The 18,407-nt window shown below is 47.1% G+C and overlaps 1 protein-coding gene across 39 annotated transcripts in view; it reads right to left on the bottom strand.

Moving 5' to 3' along the window:
• Window positions 1-18,407, bottom strand: part of LOC120820651 (ankyrin-3) — a 101,070-nt gene that overhangs the window by 40,390 nt on the left and 42,273 nt on the right. For 14 of the 39 annotated variants that reach the window (XM_078104704.1, XM_078104710.1, XM_078104715.1 and 11 more), the window contains 15 exons: window positions 12,511-12,612; window positions 11,827-11,925; window positions 9,690-9,788; window positions 9,021-9,119; window positions 7,605-7,790; window positions 7,123-7,146; window positions 5,482-5,580; window positions 4,538-4,636; window positions 4,112-4,210; window positions 3,373-3,570; window positions 2,853-2,951; window positions 2,593-2,691; window positions 2,389-2,487; window positions 2,108-2,305; window positions 581-682 (listed from right to left, as the gene is read on the bottom strand). In XM_078104704.1, coding sequence (XP_077960830.1) covers window positions 581-682; window positions 2,108-2,305; window positions 2,389-2,487; window positions 2,593-2,691; window positions 2,853-2,951; window positions 3,373-3,570; window positions 4,112-4,210; window positions 4,538-4,636; window positions 5,482-5,580; window positions 7,123-7,146; window positions 7,605-7,790; window positions 9,021-9,119; window positions 9,690-9,788; window positions 11,827-11,925; window positions 12,511-12,612 — 1,701 coding nt within the window. Of the gene's footprint in view, window positions 1-580; window positions 683-2,107; window positions 2,306-2,388; window positions 2,488-2,592; window positions 2,692-2,852; window positions 2,952-3,372; window positions 3,571-4,111; window positions 4,211-4,537; window positions 4,637-5,481; window positions 5,581-7,122; window positions 7,147-7,604; window positions 7,791-9,020; window positions 9,120-9,689; window positions 9,789-11,826; window positions 11,926-12,510; window positions 12,613-12,709; window positions 13,114-17,056; window positions 17,335-17,709; window positions 17,998-18,407 lie in introns of those variants that run through there. The other 25 variants (XM_078104721.1, XM_078104724.1, XM_078104726.1 and 22 more) reach the window with 11 other exon arrangements.

The following is an 18,407-nucleotide window of genomic DNA, read 5'->3' as shown; positions in this document are numbered from 1 at the left end:
CCTGAATCATGTCGAACAAGCGATCGGGTTTCCTCAGAAAAGGTGAGCGGCATCTAATGTATCTTGATGATCTCCCATGCTGCTGTGCAGTGTGTTGTTTCAAATGTCCCAGAGACGTGGGAGACTTTTTAAATGTGTTACTTACTCATCTCTAAAGAAAGTGAGTGTAATTGTTATTTTTTGGGGGCTTTTGTGTTCAGACTCAGTATTACAATTGGGCAGATTTTAGCAAGACCCCACCGGGCATTTGTGGAAGCTTCATTATCATACCTGACTGCCATTATGTTAAATGCTCTCAGATGGCGGCACATCAGTGCCAGTAGTGCTAAGTAAATGCATTCAATATGTGCGGGTGTGTGCGTTTCTACAAGGGGGCATGTTGAGGTTGAATCATCGAGGGAATAAAAGCAAATCGGCACAGATGGACTGTGCATCAGGACAAGCATCGGTCAGCTGTGCTGTCCTGGGATCAGTCCTACATACATGCGGCTCCTCCACCCGACACCTTGTTGTCATTTGGCTGTAATAAAAATATAAAAATCGCACACGACGCCTCTCCTCTCTTCTAAAGACATCTCACCTTTCCAGCAGCATCCGGCGCAGCTCTCTTCTGTAGGAGCAGACTGGCGACCTCCATCTTGCCGTACTTTGCTGCCACGTGCAGGGGACTGAACCCTTTCTGCTGAACACAGAATGAAATAGGTCAACAAAGTGAAGCAGGGTGGAGAGATGGAGAGGATAGAGAGGGCAGTCACACAGGAAGAGAATATTTACATTGTTTGGGTTCAGCCTTTTTCTGGCCATGGTCAAGCGTTTCCTCATAACAGCAGAGTTTCTCGCATGGTTGTAAATATCTTATCTGGGTGGTTAAGTTCAGTGTTCATGTTGGGTTAAAGACCATAGAGGATTTGAAAAACGATGAGCTGACTGAAATTTCTTTCTTAAATTGACAAAATGTCAAAACACAATTAGTTACCCTGTTCCTGCATGAATGTTTTTTCTTTGAATGACTTGAATGAGATCAGACATTCAAGTGTTGTTGACCTAACCTAAATTAGGTCCAAATAGATTTTGAACTATTATAAATTAATTGAATCACCTACATTAAAGGTTTCTATGACCTCCAAATGAGTATAATCTGTGCATGACTGATTTAGTTTGTGATTTTACATGTGATCATGTTAATCTTGGCTTTCTTCTCGTGTGAGCGTGGAGATATTTTAAGACATTATGTCATATTTTCCTGAGGAATGTGACTCCCAAGGATTCCACGCTCTGAAACAGATGACCTCATTTGTGTGATTGGTTCGTATTCTTACGGTTTATACAGTAAAAAGATATTTTCAAAAAATAAATAGTTTTAAATGTTTTCAAATGCGGGCACTTGTTTAAAAAAATCAAAAGGGTCAATTTGCGGGTCCCATCCCACAACACCTCTGTTCCAACATTTACGTGACATAGTTTTGTCGGTCAGATGACTCAAGTAAAGTCCCAGAAGACGCGCGCGTGTGTGTGTGTGTGTGTGTGTGTGTGCGCGTGTGTGTGTGTGGGACCAGGGGATTTAGCGTTCATTAATCGGTTCCACTGACAGAGGTAACCTTCAAAGACGGCCCCCAGCAACATACAATCACACGCGTGCACAGACCAATTCCATGAAGTCCACCCTGAATCCCTTTTTGACCTTGATCCATGCAATTAGTCACACGTGAAATCAGCACCGCCGAAAAAACTGACATCCTCCGTCCACGTTGGGCTGCACCTTTTGCGCTTAAGCACTTAAGTGCTGTCTTACATTAGTGGGCCGGCGCTAATACGGCCACTGACCCCAATGTGAGCGCCACCGCTCACGTGCCTCGCGTACGTGACGGAACTCGACATGTTTCCGCCTCGTATCTACGCCGGCTACAGGTCTTCACCAGAGCCGAAGCTGTGGCACAATTCAAATCTCACAATTCACAATGCTGCTGGAAACCGGTGCCCACTAGTGGAGAGACACGGCACTGAACTGATGAAGCTGCTCCGTTCATCAGATGCGTGTGTGCGTGTGTGTGTGTGTGTGTGTGTGTTTGCCCGCTGCAACGCCATGACAACCCTCCATCGGACCCACCTTGGTCGAGGAGGAGAGAGAGGCTCCGTTCTCCAGCAGCATGACGGCAACGTCCTGGTGTCCTTCGCGGGCCGCCAGGTGAAGGGGGGTGTAGCCCGAGGTGGTGGCGGCGTTGGCCGAGGCGCCGCACTGCAGCAGCTGCTGGACGATGTTGACTTTCCCCAGCCGGCTGGAGATGTGCAGCGCTGTCTGGTCGTCCTGCGGGGGGAAGGAGAAAGTGAAACTCTCGCCGCCGTTTTGTTTAGCTCTGTCTCCTGAACAACGAGGCGCGGCGCTCTGACCTTGGACTTGGTCTCCACCTTGGCTCCGTTCTTGAGCAGGTATCGGACCACGTCCGCCTGACCCGCCCGGGCCGCCATGTGGAGGGACGTCTCTCCTCGCTGGAAGAAAGAAGACAGGGGGGCTTTTCTTTAGCGATGGTTCGAGCGTTTAACAGGAAGATGTACTTCTAACAAGCGACGGAGCATTACGCCGCCTCCACTCACCACATTGGTCGTGTTGGGCGAGGCGCCGTGGTTCGTCAGTGCATGGACGATGTTCTCGTGGCCCATGAAGGCCGCCACGTGGATGGGCGTTAGGCCAGACTGGAGATAAACAAGGCCAAACAGAGACAGCGTCTTGTAAAGCAAGTCACGTGCAAAAAACAGTGCGGCTCGGAATAGTCCAAAGTCAGCGCGGGTTAAAGAAACCGCCGCTAGTGCCAAGTGGCAAGAGGCAGAGTGCAGCGGGGAAGAGTGCACAGTACCTCAGTGACGGCCTGGATAGACGCTCCATGTTTGAGCAACAGCTCCATCACTTTCACCCGGTTCTTCTTGCAGGCGATGTGAAGCGGGGTGAAACCGTTCTACAGACAGAGGGACAGCATTTGTATGACGAACTGAATGTTTCGTTTAGTTTTAAAATACCTTTTATTCAGTTAGTTCACTTATCAAAATCACTCACATCATCTTTCTACTATATACACAGGTAATATATTATAATTAGTTCAAAATATGTTGTTTATTCTATTTCTGCTATTATTCTGCTATATATTATTCTCTTTCCTTAAAATGCAACTTGTATAAAAACGTAATATTTATAATACTAATATCTATCTTTTATCTGCCTTCGTTTTTAATATTGTTGTTTCATACATGTTTTGTGTGCTGCCGCTATCTGGTCAGGACGCTAACACAGCGCCTCCCGTTAGCTTCTTCTCGTGGTTAACTACAGTTATATATCACTTGTATACACTGGATGCCTTTTGTCACCCCCTCCCTCCCTACCAGAGCCTTGGCGTTGGGGTTGGCCTTCTTGTCCACGATGAGCTTGGCCACCTTGTAGTGACCACAGTGGGCGGCGACGTGCAGCGCCGTCAGGTAGTCGTTGGTGACGTCGTCCACCGGCACGTCGTTTTGGAGCAGCAGCTGGACGCAGTTCAGGTGGTCCCCCTGAGTGGCCATGTGGAGCGGCGACAGCCCGTTCTATGGTGGGGTGAGGGGGGGGTGGGGGGGGGGTAGAGAGAGAGACGGAGGGGGGGGAAAGAAAGAGAGAGGCAGACAGACACGCAGACGGACACGTAGACAAACAAGACGGACACAGTGAGTCGGGGCGCTGCACAGACGCAACCGTGAAGGAAGTTGATGATGTGTGTTGCGGGAGCATTGTTATAACGAGGCCATTACAACAATGTCTACTTTTGTTACACTGGTCGTCCCGCGCGGTCAAACCGTGGGGCTACGCGGCGGTGGGACCTTCTGGGGACGTCGCACAGGACGTTATCGAGACAACGCAACAACATTACATGCAGCAGCAGCAGCAGCAGACTGTCTCACTGGAAGGATGTCAAATGGCTCTGCGTGCAGAGGGAAGCTAGTTCATACAAACATCTGTATTAGTTACTGGCAACGTGTAGCCTGTTTCAAGTGAACAGCCAGAGAAAAACAAGAAATGCCACATGAGTTTGTTCCCTTTGGTAATCTGAGGTAAGCGGCGGCCTCCAGAGCCGAGCGTCCCAGTAGCTACCTTGGTCTTGGACAGGAAAGGAGCTCCGCGGTCCAGCAGGATCTCCACCACCTGCTCGTGCCCGCTCCTCGCCCCGCAGTGAAGAGGCGTCAGACCGTCCTGGAAGAGGAGGAGAGACGACCGAAGTGTTAATAAAGATGAAAAATGTTCAAAAGAAAATTAGTTACAAATATACTTGTATATGCTTTGTTCCACATTGAAGATTAAGTTGGGTTCCACGAGGAGGTCGCAACATAAAATCCAATTTAACTCCAACAAAAATGTCAAAATCAACAAGTACACAGTATAATCACAACAGACCCGCGACTTTTGCTTAACAAAATTCAATGCAACAAGAGTGGGGAATTGAAAAACAAACACACGATACAATTCAGGCCCTACGTGCTTCTGAATGTTATTACATTTTATGAATAGAATCGGTCTCACCTTGGTCTTTGCGTCTATTTTGGACCCTCTGTCCAGCAACAACTTGACCATATTGCTGTTGCCCCTTTTTGAGGCCACGTGAAGCGGCGTGATGTCGTTCTAAACAACAAGAGGAAACCGATGTCATACAGCGTGTATGTATAATGTATTTATTATCGACACAAAATCACACACATGGAAAGTCAACAATTAAATTAAATGTATTCTTTAGATATAAAATATGTAATGTTTTATTTCGACTTGTAATATACTTAACAAGGGTACATAGTCTTTTAGTATCAAGCAAACAGCTGTTAAACCGCTTGTTTGTATAATTGATCTCCTCTGCTGTAGCTCTTTAGACCTGAACCCGTAATCAGTGTCAGAAAGCAGCACAAACACAAACACTCCTTCACACACCAGCTGATATAATTACGGACCACTGTTGACTGGTATTAGCTAATGTCTAATGAAAAAAAAACCCATTGGTAATGGCACCCTTTCATGCATTACATTGTAAATGTCACAAGTAATAGTAATCCTTCCTTTGCCTATTATTATTAAACATTTCTTTAAGCAAGAAGGAAGCCTGGAGTTACGCACATATTCTAAACTGGTTTGAACTTTATTTAAAGCTCATTTTACAAGTCAAAGGCTTTATACCTTAAAGTGATTTAAAATTTGTTAAATCCATCCTTCAACAAAATCCCCAGAATCTGAATTTAATCCACTTTAATCACCTCATCATCCAATCTTCTCGGACAATGTAAAACTCTAAAAGACTCCATTCCTAAGGAGCATTATCTTTAAATCCCCCCCCCCCCTCCCCGTGTTTGACGGAGGTGTCCCATTAATAAGCAGTGAAAACCACTGTGTCACATCTGTACAGGATCATTTGAACACCTCTGCTCACCCTTTCTGCTGGTAGTACCCCTCCCAAACAGCAGAGGGCGGAGTAAACTCACCCGGGCCATGAAGTCCACAGCTGCTCCTCTGTTCAGCAGAAGGGTGGCCACGTTAATGTTGCCGTAGTGAGCCGCAATGTGGAGGGGGGTGAAACCGCTCTGAGGGTCGGAGAGAGGCGAACAACACACACACGTGCAAACAAGACAAGCACACGCGACACGTTACAAACTCTGGAATCCGCCACACAGTTAACAGACCTGGACAGTCACGGCGGCCTACGCGGGCCTACGGTTGACGCACAGACGAGGACACGCGCTGTTACGCGGGACATAACTAACACGGGGCCAGCGGTACGCTGACAACGAGGGGGGCTTTAGGTTCACTACACCACGTGGGCTTGTGCCTCCATCATCACACTGGGCAAAGTCAATTCAAACTACAGTCTGACAAATGACCCGTAATCTAGAGCATCTCGTTTACAACATCCTGATACTTTGAGGTCCTGCAAATTGACTTAATGTCCATTGGTTACCATCTTGAATTACGGTGATTTCCCAGCAAAACCCCAAACTGGCTTAGTGAGCAACAGCTGTGAAAGCAGCAGACGAGAGCACTGGAAACAATCTGTCCAGTAAGTAGTGAATCTCACTAATCCAGAAGAGAGCAGGCGTCTCGCCTCAGAAACCTCAACCGAAAAACACTGCAGCTTTGAAAAAAACTCAAAATATATTCTTAAACTCAAAAGATATCATGTTCAAGAAGTAGGTTCACCAAAAATAAAAGTGAACCACAACAATCCGTCGTATTGTACAGTCGGTCGATGGCTTTCCTTCACCGGGGGCTCTGTGTAAATACTTTCACCGCGATGCAGGAGCCTCAGATCAACAGAGACGTTTTCTGGATGAATCACATCAGATAACCGTCCAGCCGGACGCAGTGCCAACCAAAACAGGCACACACACACATTCCGAAGGTTGCTACCTGACTTTGGTGTGACGGAGAAGCGGTGGAAGGGGGGGCGGGGCGAGGGAGCTTTGTCCCCGTAAGAAGCCGCGTTGAGGTAGCTTGTTGCTTTGGTCCCATGCAAAATGGTTTGGATGCAAGGGTTGGGGATTAGATTGGAACGTTCTAAAATCAATAGAGTGGCGTAAACTGCTTAGACTAACTTACTAACTGTCTGCTGCCTGCCGGCTGGGTTCCTTTACTGCGTAACGGGGGGGGGGGGGGCTTGGGTCGTCATGCAGGTTCTGCACAAACCGCTGCTTTTCAATGAATGATAACCACTTCTCATGCTAACGCTGGTTATCATGTTAATCGGTTTCATGGAAGGACTGTGTCAGGACACGTCAGGACCACATTTTGTCAACAGTCACGAACAAATTTGGGGAACAATTATCAGCCGACGCTTCGGGAAACCATGAAACCATTAGAATCAGCTTGATGCCCAAGCCCCCAGGCTCAGGATATTAGTGAAACATGCGCTTCTACTCTGACTTTCTCAATCACTAGAGGTATCCACTACATGGATGAATAGATGGAGAGGAAAATGAGAGTAGGAGGGGGGGGGGGGGTTACAAAGGGCTGCAGAAACACTACTGCATGAAGTCAGGGTCACTGAAGTGTTTGTTTGTTTGGTTTTTCAGGAGTTTTTATGAGCTGCGATGGAGGGACTATACGTAATGTACAGAGTAGAGGTGTACCTCTGTTGTTCTATTCACCATCATCTACAGAGTCAGCCGAGAGAGGAGAGAATGGTCAGTTAGCGAGCAAAGAAACAGAAAAGGGCCTCCACCGACACGTGGTGGCGCAGCAGAGAGAGGAGAAGGAGATCAGTACAAAACAATTCATGGTAAAATAAAAAGCTTCTGTTGTTATCCATGCCTTTGAACTTGAGAACGTCATTCTCAAACCAGAAAACACACCGGCATCATCTGAAAGATTCAAGTCTTTTCTATTACATGTTGTTCTGATCAATAATGGGATTTGATAAATACGTGTAAAAAAAAGTAGCATTTAACTTACTGCCGAAAAGATATATTAATATTAGATTGGACTAAAAAACGAAGAAAAAGCAAGAAGAAAAACATAGTCAAATAGTCAAAGTCAAACAATCAAATAATCGGAGATTAAAAAAAGGCCAACTGAAATTCCAGCGCCCGGCGGCGTCGGCGTCGCCGCTCACCTTGGACTCCACATCTGCGTTGTGGTCGTTCTGCAGGAGCAGGGCCGCGGCCTTGGTGTCATCCTTGCGGGCAGCGATGTGCAGGGCAGGTAGGCGTACCTTGCCCTTTGTATCGTTCTCCAGCAGCAAGGAGACCACCTGGTCATGGCCCTGCTGGAGGGCCACCGCCAGAGGCGTGAAGCCGTCCTGCGAGGGGGAGAGAGAGAGAGAGAGAGAGAGAGAGAGAGAGAGAGAGTCACGGGCGCCGCTAAACGTTGCCGCTGACGGTGTGACTGGACGGATGGACTGAATTATCATTTCGCTGCAGGCAGAGAGGGCAGCGAGAAACTTGAAGAAATGTGCACTAAAAAAGCTAAATTGATGCAAAAAACGTCAAATGTTTAATAAATCTCACTGCAAACAGTGTGTTTTTGTGTGATAGTGTTATTGAGGAACAATCCAGAGATTACTTAATGTTGTCTATATTTATTATGTTGCATCAATCAATTGCAGTCTCTCTGAGTAAAAATAATCATCTAGATACTTTAAAAAGGCAACGTGTAGGATAGTAAATCAAACAGATTACCGTTCTCTTTGTGTGTATCCTCAAGCCTCCTCACCACATAGGACACTAATATAAGTTACGTAATGAGATGATGGGGTGGAAAAGGCTCCCATATATCTCCTGAACACAAATATTCTCATGATGCATAATTCAGCTTCCACAGCGAAGCGTCTCTGCATACTTCAATGTGTGTGCGCTAAGTACTTGTGCACGTGCATTTGTGCGTGCATTATATATATCATATATTTTGGTTTGTGCGCACATGTGCAACGGTATGCTATGTGTATGCATGTCCTGAAGGGCGTCCCGCATTCAACCATGTAGCCCCGTAGATGTAAGCTAACAGTAGACTGTAGACGGGCCCGGGTATCCCACCAGCCCCACCAGCTATTAATCTCTGCACGTGCTTGTGTGTGCGTGTGTTTCTACGTGCGGAGACTGGTAACTATGTGCGCGCGCGCCGGCTCCACAGGCCCGTAAATCAGAGCAGTAACAGCAGCGGCAGCCGAGGAGCAGAGGACCTCATCTGTGACCCGCTCAAGGTCACGCTGCCTCCACCGCCATACACTACCAATCAATGATGCTCTGCAGTGTCCCTCATGAGGAGATGAGGAGGGAGGGGGAGAGGAGGAATGGGGCAGGCAGAGGAGGAGGAGGAGGAGGAGGAGGGAATGTGAGACAGAAAGGACGCAGAGACACGGAGGCCAGTGGAGACAGACGGGCAGATGCAGAGCGAAGGGGGGGAGAGAGAGGAGAGGAGATGAAGGTGGTTAGTACAACAGATGTGAATGTCCATACATGACTGACAGTACAGGAAGGTGGACACAGGACTGGCACACATCCACACACAATAAGGCACACGCATACAGTACCTCGGTGGCCATACTCTGGCTGGCGCTGTGCTCCAGAAGGAACCGCACCACCTCCAGGTGGTTTTCCTGGGACGCCATGTACAGAGGAGTGAAGCCATTCTGCGCACAACACACACCAGATGACACAATGTGCATTTACATCCAGGCTGCGCTCAGGAGACAGGAGTGTCCTGGTTTCTGCTCTACCCACGCCTTGTTGTATTGCACACAACTGTAAAATGTCTCACTTGTACCATCAAACCACATAAACGTAATAAAAATTAAAAAAACAACCTGAAGGGTGATTCACGAAACCCTGAAAACAAATAAAATATCGCGGTAAAGTGAGAAAGATTTCTGCGCTACTGCAACGCCTCTATTGGCTGTTTCGGGGTCTGAGAGAGTGAGAGAGGTGGTGCTCGTAGTCTTTCTATTCACCTTGATCTGATGGTGTCATTTCAGACGCAAGGACATGGGTTTCCTGGTGGTGCGCAGGCCCAGTCGGCGCGGTGCCAGATGGTGTCTTTCCACTGAGTGATTCCCCTCCGTGTCATTGACTCCACGGTACCATATCGCACCAAATGTGTGCAGTGTAATTACATTTAAGTCTCTCTAGGTCCTAAGTGCAAACGGGTACCTCACCTGTGTGTGTGTGTGTGTGTGTGTGTGTGTGTGTTGAGCGTATCCCACCTGTGATTGTGCGTTGACATTGGCTCCGTTAGTGACCAGCTCTTTGACGACTTCCGTCTGTCCGGCCAGCGAGGCTATGTGCAGAGCAGTGTTTCCTTTCTGGATCACATGGAACAGCCAAAGGAATGTGTGTTAAGCTCTGCCCCCACCTGTCCAACCGTACAGCACGTCTGTGTGTGTGTGTGCGCGTGTGTTTGTCACCGAGGTCAGTCTCCATGCGCACCAGCGAATCTCCCTCCCACGTCAGCAACACTTTTGTACAGCTGGCATTCCAGCTCTGGTATCCCCCTACCTGCTCTGCCAAAAATGTGTCACTTCCGATGCTCGGTGTTCCACACATGAACAGGCTCCCCTTCAGCCTCGGGCCATAAATAAAACTACAGGAGGCGTTTTATCAACTGGCACGCGGGTCCTTGTGAAGGCAGATTTGACCCCTCGGCCTTTCTGGAGGCCGCGTGGCGACCGGCCTTTGTTATTTCCAACAAGTGCTGTTACAGAATGAGTGATCTCCTGTCACACGCACTGCGCACTGCAGCAAGGAAGCCAGAGCGCAGGCAAATTAATAACAAGACCCAAAGGCCGGTAGGTAAATAATGTAGAAGATGAGAGGGTTTAAGCTGTGCTGAGTCTCAAGGCTTCGCCGTAATACAGAAGAGTGTAAGCAATTATTGTTATTAGTTCATGATCTGAACTATAATTGAACTGAATTGTTTTATGTAGTCACTAATTAAGTGTTTTTATTGATACAGATTTTTAATTAATTAATTATCTGAGCCTTTAATATTAAATATGATTATGGAACGTAAATGCCTACATGTTGGTCACGATGTCGTCAGCTTCAGTGTAAAAAACATGCAGATTAAAACCTTTAAGAACCCACATGCTTCGGCTTTTGTTGAGAACGGTATTGATTCAACTTCCAACGACCTCTTAACAACGTCTTCCCTTGAAATTCAAAATCTGCTCATGGTAACTAAAGTATGATTTAACTTTTCAGACAGTTTGATCGGAGATTCAGGTTCAGCCTTAAGCAGAGATGAGCAGTGGGACGCAGACGTCTAGTAAAATCCCTTCTTTGTAACCCCCCCCCCCCCATCTCCGTTTACTCATTCTGAAACTATTCAGCCTCAAATCAAATCAGTATCTCTGACAGTCTCAACATTGTTAGCCTCACAAGAATGTTGTTTGTTGGGGCGCCGCCGAGGGGCTAATGAACACGGCCTCTTGTTTAACTCTCCCACAACAAGAGCAGCTCCACCTCAGAGGGGCGGATATACAATTAACTTTAGCATTAAACACCCGCACGGCCTAAATGCTAAACCACTTTGTGTTCCTGAACCTATAGGTATCCCGCATAGCGCCGGCCCCCCTAATAAAAAGGATCAAAAGAGTGACTAACAGGCGTTGGGATGCAGGCGGTGGATTCCCAAGATCTCAAACTAATCCCGCAGCATCCTCGGGGTCACAACAGCGAGATGCTTTAATCGGGGGCAGATTTTCTTCCTTGATCTTGAATATTTCATTGCGTCCCCTGTGCATGTCAGCACTAGGCAAGAGGCCCGTGGCAGAGGGGCTGCACCAGGCGTCTGGATGGGAGCTCAAATCTAAATTGTTTTCAGGGACGTTCCATCTCAACTCCTTGTGGTAGTAAAGATGCTTCAGAGAATGCTGAATAATACTGTATTACTGCACATGAAATATAACACTTCTGCTGCTTTTGTCTTCGTTGTTCTTTATTAGATACATTACACAGGCTGCACACCAGGCTTGGGATGTGAAAAAGTGCAGGTCGGACCTTCCTTTTTTTAAAGCATTTTTTCACTTTGTGTAAGGTTTCATCGATTGCTTGTGTCTTTGGATGTTGAACTCCTCTCTCTGTTGATGGTGTTGTGCTAATTGCTGTAGATCCTCTGCAGATATTTGCTCAGCTCAGATACTTGTCATAGATCAGTGTGTCGCGCGTTTGTTCCCCCAACAGATGCTCTGGGACGCATTTAGATGGTCGGCGCGTAACTATGAACTTTTGACTTCCGACTCGCCGTGGATCGCGGTGCGCAGCCACGTTTTGTTCTGGGTTCCAGGCACGACCCTACGTAACATCACCTGAGCTACAACAAGTGAAGGAGGGGGGGCTTACCTTTGTGGCTGAATCCACATCTGCTTCCAGCTTCAGCAGCTCGGCCACAACCTCCACGTGCCCCTCCTTAGAGGCCAGGTGGAGAGCGTTTAGACCATTCTGAGAAAGAAACACATTGGGTGGAGTCTGTGCAGCTCTTGTAAAAGGATTTACTATGAGACAGTGTTACTGTGAACTAAGAGGACGATCGAATATTTCATCTAGAGGGTGAGAATGCCCTTTTCCGTTTAAGCCCCTGAGCCTGCAATTGCAGATTTGGCCTATGCAGCGGTGTGGTGATGCATGAGTGTGGAAGATAATAAAGTGGGTGCAAAATATTTTTTCTAGTTTTGTCTTTGCACTGTTTGTTCAAAAACATGTTCATATGTGTTTTGAATGAATGCAAAAGCTGTCAAGAAAAAACAGCTTTGTTCAGGTTGGTAAATAAAGAGTAGAACACGTTATTTCACAATGATGACTTTTGTGTGAATTTGGACCGAGTGTACACGTATGTGGACATCATTTTTCTCAAAAACTACATCATGTCAAACGATGATGCTTAGTTTGTATACTAATCAGGTCCCAATAAGCCCAAATAGCAAAGACAAATTAAAAATGCACACCAAATAAGAGCTTGGGTCTTAGGAGGTTAAACCCAGACACTCACAAGCAGCATTCTAGTTTCGCGATGAGCGAAAAACATACCTGATTGCAAATGTTGATCTCAACTCCGCCCTTGACGTAGTCAAGGACCTTTTCTAGGTTTCCCGCCCGGGCAGCTCGCAAGTAACTGGCATTGTTGTCGGACTGGGGAGGAGAAAGCAGAGAGAGACGAGGATGTGAGTGACTTTGGCATCGCGCTGATCTGCTCCACACGGCTCACTATTGGGCGTACAGGTATTACCAGGTAAAACTCTGTCATAGTTTCTCAGGCGTCCACAAAACAGAAAACGAGCCAAGATCTGTGCACACGGCATGTCCGTCATTCCATTAAAAACAATGTGTTAAAGTCCACGGGCGTTTCAAATTAACACCAAAACATCTTAAAAAGGAAATCTGTGAAAAAGGGAGCAAAAAGCGAACAATCCCAAACAATTTATGTCATCCGGCGTCGGATCCCACCGAGCTGTTATTTCAGCTTTGTTCAATCCAAATGTCTCCGATTCCCAAAGGTAGGAAGTTCAGCGACCGGGTGGTCCCCGCAGACAAAGACCTCCTCTCTCCCACACAGATCTCGCTCCGAAATCCACCAGCAGAGTCAAGTCAAATGTCGCCGTGCTACCAGAAAGAGAGCCTTCTCTATTCTGCTTCAATGTCCTTTATTTCACTACCGAAATAGGGCTTCGCACACCAACAAAATATGATGAGGCAAGCATGTTTTTTGCCCCTATAACAAATGTGATGTGTGTGTGTGTGTGAGAGAGAGAGAGAGGGAGAGAGGGAGAGGGAAGTGGGAAGGGAGGGAGGGGGGAGGATAAGAGCAGACAAGGAGATGGAGAAAGCTCAAAGGAGAGAATAAGAAGAGAGAGAGTTTGTGTTTCTCTCTTCTGTATTCATGTTCGCTCCGAGGACATTCGGTTTGACATAAAGTGACACACGGCAAACTCTGCACATTTCGCCTCGCGCCCTCCTGGCGGCAGCCCTCGCAGAGAGCATTTCTCTTTCTTTTTTGCTTCCTAAAACGCGGCACTTGGAGCTGCCGAGAGGACGAGGGAGAGAAGCTGTGACACGCCGCTTCATAACAGAGGCTCAAAAAAAACAAAAACAAATTCCCCTGAATTATCAAAAGCCCCAGACCTGCTAAATTTAGCCCGTGTGTCCGGTGACACTGAGGATAAACTCAGCGGGGACGAGCGGTGCGACCCGTTATCCAATAATTGTACCCCCCCCGCCTCCTCCCCCCCCCCCCCCCCCGCCCTGCTTTTCCAGAAATAACTCTGACGGACATAGAGGGATCTGACCCAAAGCCAAAGTGTGAGTGAACAAGCCACCCGGCATCCGATTGGTCGGCCGATAAGCCGCGGTAAACTGTGAGAGGAAAATACTTGTGTCCGCGTGTGCTCACGCACAAACAAAATAATGGCAGATGAAACAAGGTCAACTGGAAGTCATTCCCTGAGTACAAGAAACCATTGAGCCCGAAGCTCATATCAGTGCACATCTAGAGACGTTTTCTTCCTTGTTCCCAAACCGCCAACCCCCGGGAGGACAGTGGGACGCCACTGCACCACTTATTGACCTTTGTGTTCTTTCTTTGTGTTCTGTTCTTCTGGCCCGAATCGACACGAGCACCAGATTGCGCCGTGTTTCTGTTATTGTGGACGTCCACCCCACCGGAAGATCAACAGCAAACCAGCTGGATTCTCCTCATCTGAATGGGGGGTTAATTCTACATCGACATTTTGCATTTCTACTCCACCACAAGTCAGTCATGGACACCGAGAATCAGCGTCCTTCCCCGTGACCTCTGAGACACTGGCTCCCCTCCAGTTTAAAACCCAGCCAGCACCTCGACACTATAATAAGTTTCCTGCACGTATTATATGTATACAACGTTTTATCTTTTTCGTTTTCTCCTTTTTCTGTGTGTTCTCCTAATTTCCTGGATGTTTTAAGATAGTTTCAAAAGACGATAAAGGAAGACATCCCTTTTCTGTTTGAATGTACTGTGTATATGTTTTTTTAATTTTTTTAACTGGTTTCAACAGTATTGTTTTAAATGATTTTCTTTAAACCAATCACAATCATGTTGGGCGGAGCTAAGCACGGCATGCGACGGCAGTGGTCTTTCAAAATCTATCTATCTATCACAGATAGCGAAAGGCTACATGGCGCTCATTGCAGATATGATTAGAAATAGACACAACGCATGTGTAAAAACATGAAATTCTAAACGTCTTTTTAAATTGTGTATGTCAGGTCATGATTTATGAGTCTTTCAAACAGCACACAGTTGTCATTGCTTCTCTTTCTGCATCGGGCCAAGCAGAATTGCCAACAGATTAAGTAGTCTTCATCCATAAATCACTATTCATCGCCCTCGTCGGTTTATCCCTTAATGCCCGCAGTGAAGAGCAGACATGTCCAACCCTCCATACATCATATCCCAGCCATGTCCAAAATGAGGCATCTTAAAGTCTTTGGGACCGAAGCACTACGCCGGACGGGGCAAGAGATTAGTAAAAGAAATATCATTATGCCTCCACAGATCAGAGGTTCAGAGAAAATGGGGCCGTTAAAGACTAGGTTAAGCCTGAAGGAAAGCATTAATATAATGTTAGATAGAAGGGAGATGCTGAGAGAGAGAGAGAGAGAGAGAGAGAGAGAGAGAGAGAGAGAGAGAGAGAGAGAGAGAGAGAGAGAGAAAGGAATTTAACGTGATAACTGGAAAAGTAGAGAGTTTTTCATTCCTAGTTATAGTCTTACATTGACAAAAATGAAGCTAATTTTTGTGTGAGTTGCTGTTAAAATGAAAATGAACCATCTCGAATGCCCTGTGGTCACTGACGGGTGTGTGCACATTCTCTTTAAACACTACATAACAGTGTCCCCTTGGTATTGACAGTTGGAGGTCATATGTGGGTTTGGTCAGATTACTGCACATCTATTTGTTATTAAGGGTCAGACGTCGCAATCCGAATCTTTAAAGCAGAACAACCCACTCAAACTCAACCTGGGAACCCTGTGATAAAGCCCAGCCTGTATGTGAGAGGCAGGTACCAACATCCATATCTGAAGGCTCAAAATATCCCCTGAAGGGACTCGTACATGTTTAAAAGAGTTGTTACAACAATGCTGACCTATGAACTAAAAATACATTTGCAATTTATGTTGTTTGTTGTCTGACACAGAACTCTGATCCAACCCTCTTCTGCCATTGTATCACATGTTTTACACAAATGTTTTGTCAAAATGCAATTTAAACACTTCCGTCTTATCAATGGTGGCCAATTAACATACTTAATAAGAGATGAAGAGTAAGTGAATCTGTACTTCCTCTCCTCATGAAATCAACACAGTGATCGTCTACATGATGGAGGATATTTAGATGTGTAAAGACTGATATTGCCGTCACTCGTGCGTGCAACAGGACAGAAGCTTGTGCAGAATTTTGGAAGGAATCCATCAACACGCGTGAGTCTGCACACAGCTTACCACAGTGTCCACCAAAAACACATGCAATAAAAAATATGTGCACACAAACAACAGACAACAGGAGCAATGTGGATGTGACTGCTGCGGGTTGAACTGACTGCTTAGAGGTGCAGAGAGAGACCGGCAGCGGCTGTATTGTTTCACTATAACCCCTTCTCTCCTGACATCACAAAACACACAGATCATCCCAGATCTGCGAGCACGGAGCCAGAGGCATCCAGTGACAAGGCCACTATACCCCTCAAGGCCAAAGGACATCACCCCACCAACCTCCACGTGAAATCCCCTTTCCCCTAACACCTCCTCCGGTTTTATCCCAAGGTTAATCATAGTCATGCTATTGATTCATTAAGACGTTCATGTAATTCTCACCAGAAAATCCTCTAAGAGGTAAGTTATCGGCAGCACAATGAATGGTCGTCTATAACCGGAGATCTTAGAGCCTCCGTGCGGTGGATGCAACACACATTCCACGAACACCACAGAGAGGAAACAAGTGGTCTAATGTGTCCTAACTGCCACAAGGAGACAGACAGAGGAGTGAAGCTAATACACTGCTCTGCTGTCTTGCTCAGGTCCACATGAAAAGATTGATACCAGTCTTGTATTCGTACATTGCATATGAAGCAGGACGGAAGGGAGACTGTTGGCTTAGCTTAGCATAAAGACTGGAAACAGCTAGCTCCAAAGTACAATCAAGATGCTCACAAATGAACTAATTAGGAGTCGATCTTGTTTGTGAAATGTCTGAGAGAATCAACGTTATTCTCCAAAAGGTCAAACTATTCCTTCAAAACCCAAAATATAAAAGTTGCTTAATAATTCACACAGAACTACATGTGCAACGTGCATTTATAATGATAATGCTTCATAATAAGGGCTGACATGCTGTGCATGCTATCACCGTGCAGACAAACATTCACACACCGGAGAGCAGCAGTTTTTCCATCAGCATACACATGAACCAGTCCTGATGAGTGACACAGGACTTCTCGTGGTTTGCTGCACTGCTGAACTCACAACATGTGTCACAGTCACGAGCCAAATCACAACACAAATCCATCCAAACAAATATATATACATACAAGTTACTCACTTGTGTTAGGAAGACAACACCCTCTTCAACAGCCATGTTCACTTTCGTGCGAGGACAAGCAAAACCTGAGCTAAGGCTGGCCGAGGAGCAGTCACCTACAGTCATAAGTCCCACTCAGAGGAAAGAGCAAGGTGCCATTGGCTCAGGTAAAAAAAAAGAAACAGCGAAAAAAAACGAAATCAAAGGACAGCAACAAATGGGAGAGGCGGAGGTAAGCGGATACAACAGCGTCCTCCCGCTGTCTGCTCGATGCCCTGCACAAGAGGGATGGTGGGAGGAGAGAAGGGAGTACGGGGTTGGGGGCGGGCGGGCGGGGCGGGAGGACCCGAGGATGTCGGGTGCAGAGCAGAGGAGGAGAGGTGGGGGGTAAGGGGCATGGGGGGGGGGGGGGGGGTCTATCTAACTCCACGGCGGTGACTAAACAAAGCGCTGAGTGTCTCTCTGTCTTTCACGCTGCAGGAAGGACACCCCACAAATCCCATCTGCCCCCCTGCGTCTATCTCCTTTTTTTTTTGTTTTGTTTGCTTAATATGCCAACGAGGGTAAATCCCCCCCCCCCCCCCCCCCCCCCCCCCCGTTGAAGCTGGCCCCTGCCCTACAAACCACCTTTGAGTGTGGAGGGTGGAGGAAGAGCCCTCCCCCTCCGTACTTACCATCGTAGCTGAGGCTTCTCCCTCCCGCTGCGCCTCCTTCCTTTTCTCCCTCACCTTTATCGGCTCTGAAGGGGGGTGTCAGTGTGATCTTGATATCCAAGTTTGGGGGGGGGGCGAGCAACGAGAAAGGCCGAACTGAAAATAGCAGCTGAAATAAATACTAAATCTAAAATGACTCCGCTGTGATGTGTCAACACAGTATAACACCCCCCCCCCCCCCCCCCCCCATACTCTTTTCTCTTATTATCCCACCCACTCTCCCTCTTTCCCTCCCACTCAACCTCTCTGGTTCACTCTCCCTTCCTCCCTCCAACTCTACCAGCAGCTCTTTATTGTCATCCTGCTTATCAGCTTTTTCTCTCTCTAACAAAGAAGATCTGTGCGTGCGTGTGTGTGCGTGTGCATGTGTTGTGCGTGTAATGTCCTGGCCGCGCTTGCTCCACCTAGTTGCATGACACCAACCACAGGGATCTCAGTGGTTCTACGTGTGTCTAAAGCGTGTTTACCGATCCAATAACAGCAGAGAACAACAACAACACCACCAGATGCTATTTCGGTGGCGACTGTGCCCCCCCCCGTACCCTCCCACCAAACTGCCCAACGGTGACACTTTAACAGGGGATTAGGGGCCCCTGTGGTATTAGGGACACCCTCTGTCCCCCCCACCTCTCAGCAGACACGGCCCACCGCAGTCAGCT

This window comes from Gasterosteus aculeatus, chromosome 6, assembly GCF_964276395.1.
Source record: "Gasterosteus aculeatus chromosome 6, fGasAcu3.hap1.1, whole genome shotgun sequence".
Taxonomy (NCBI): domain Eukaryota; kingdom Metazoa; phylum Chordata; class Actinopteri; order Perciformes; family Gasterosteidae; genus Gasterosteus; species Gasterosteus aculeatus.
This window is presented reverse-complemented; position numbering and strand designations above follow the sequence as displayed.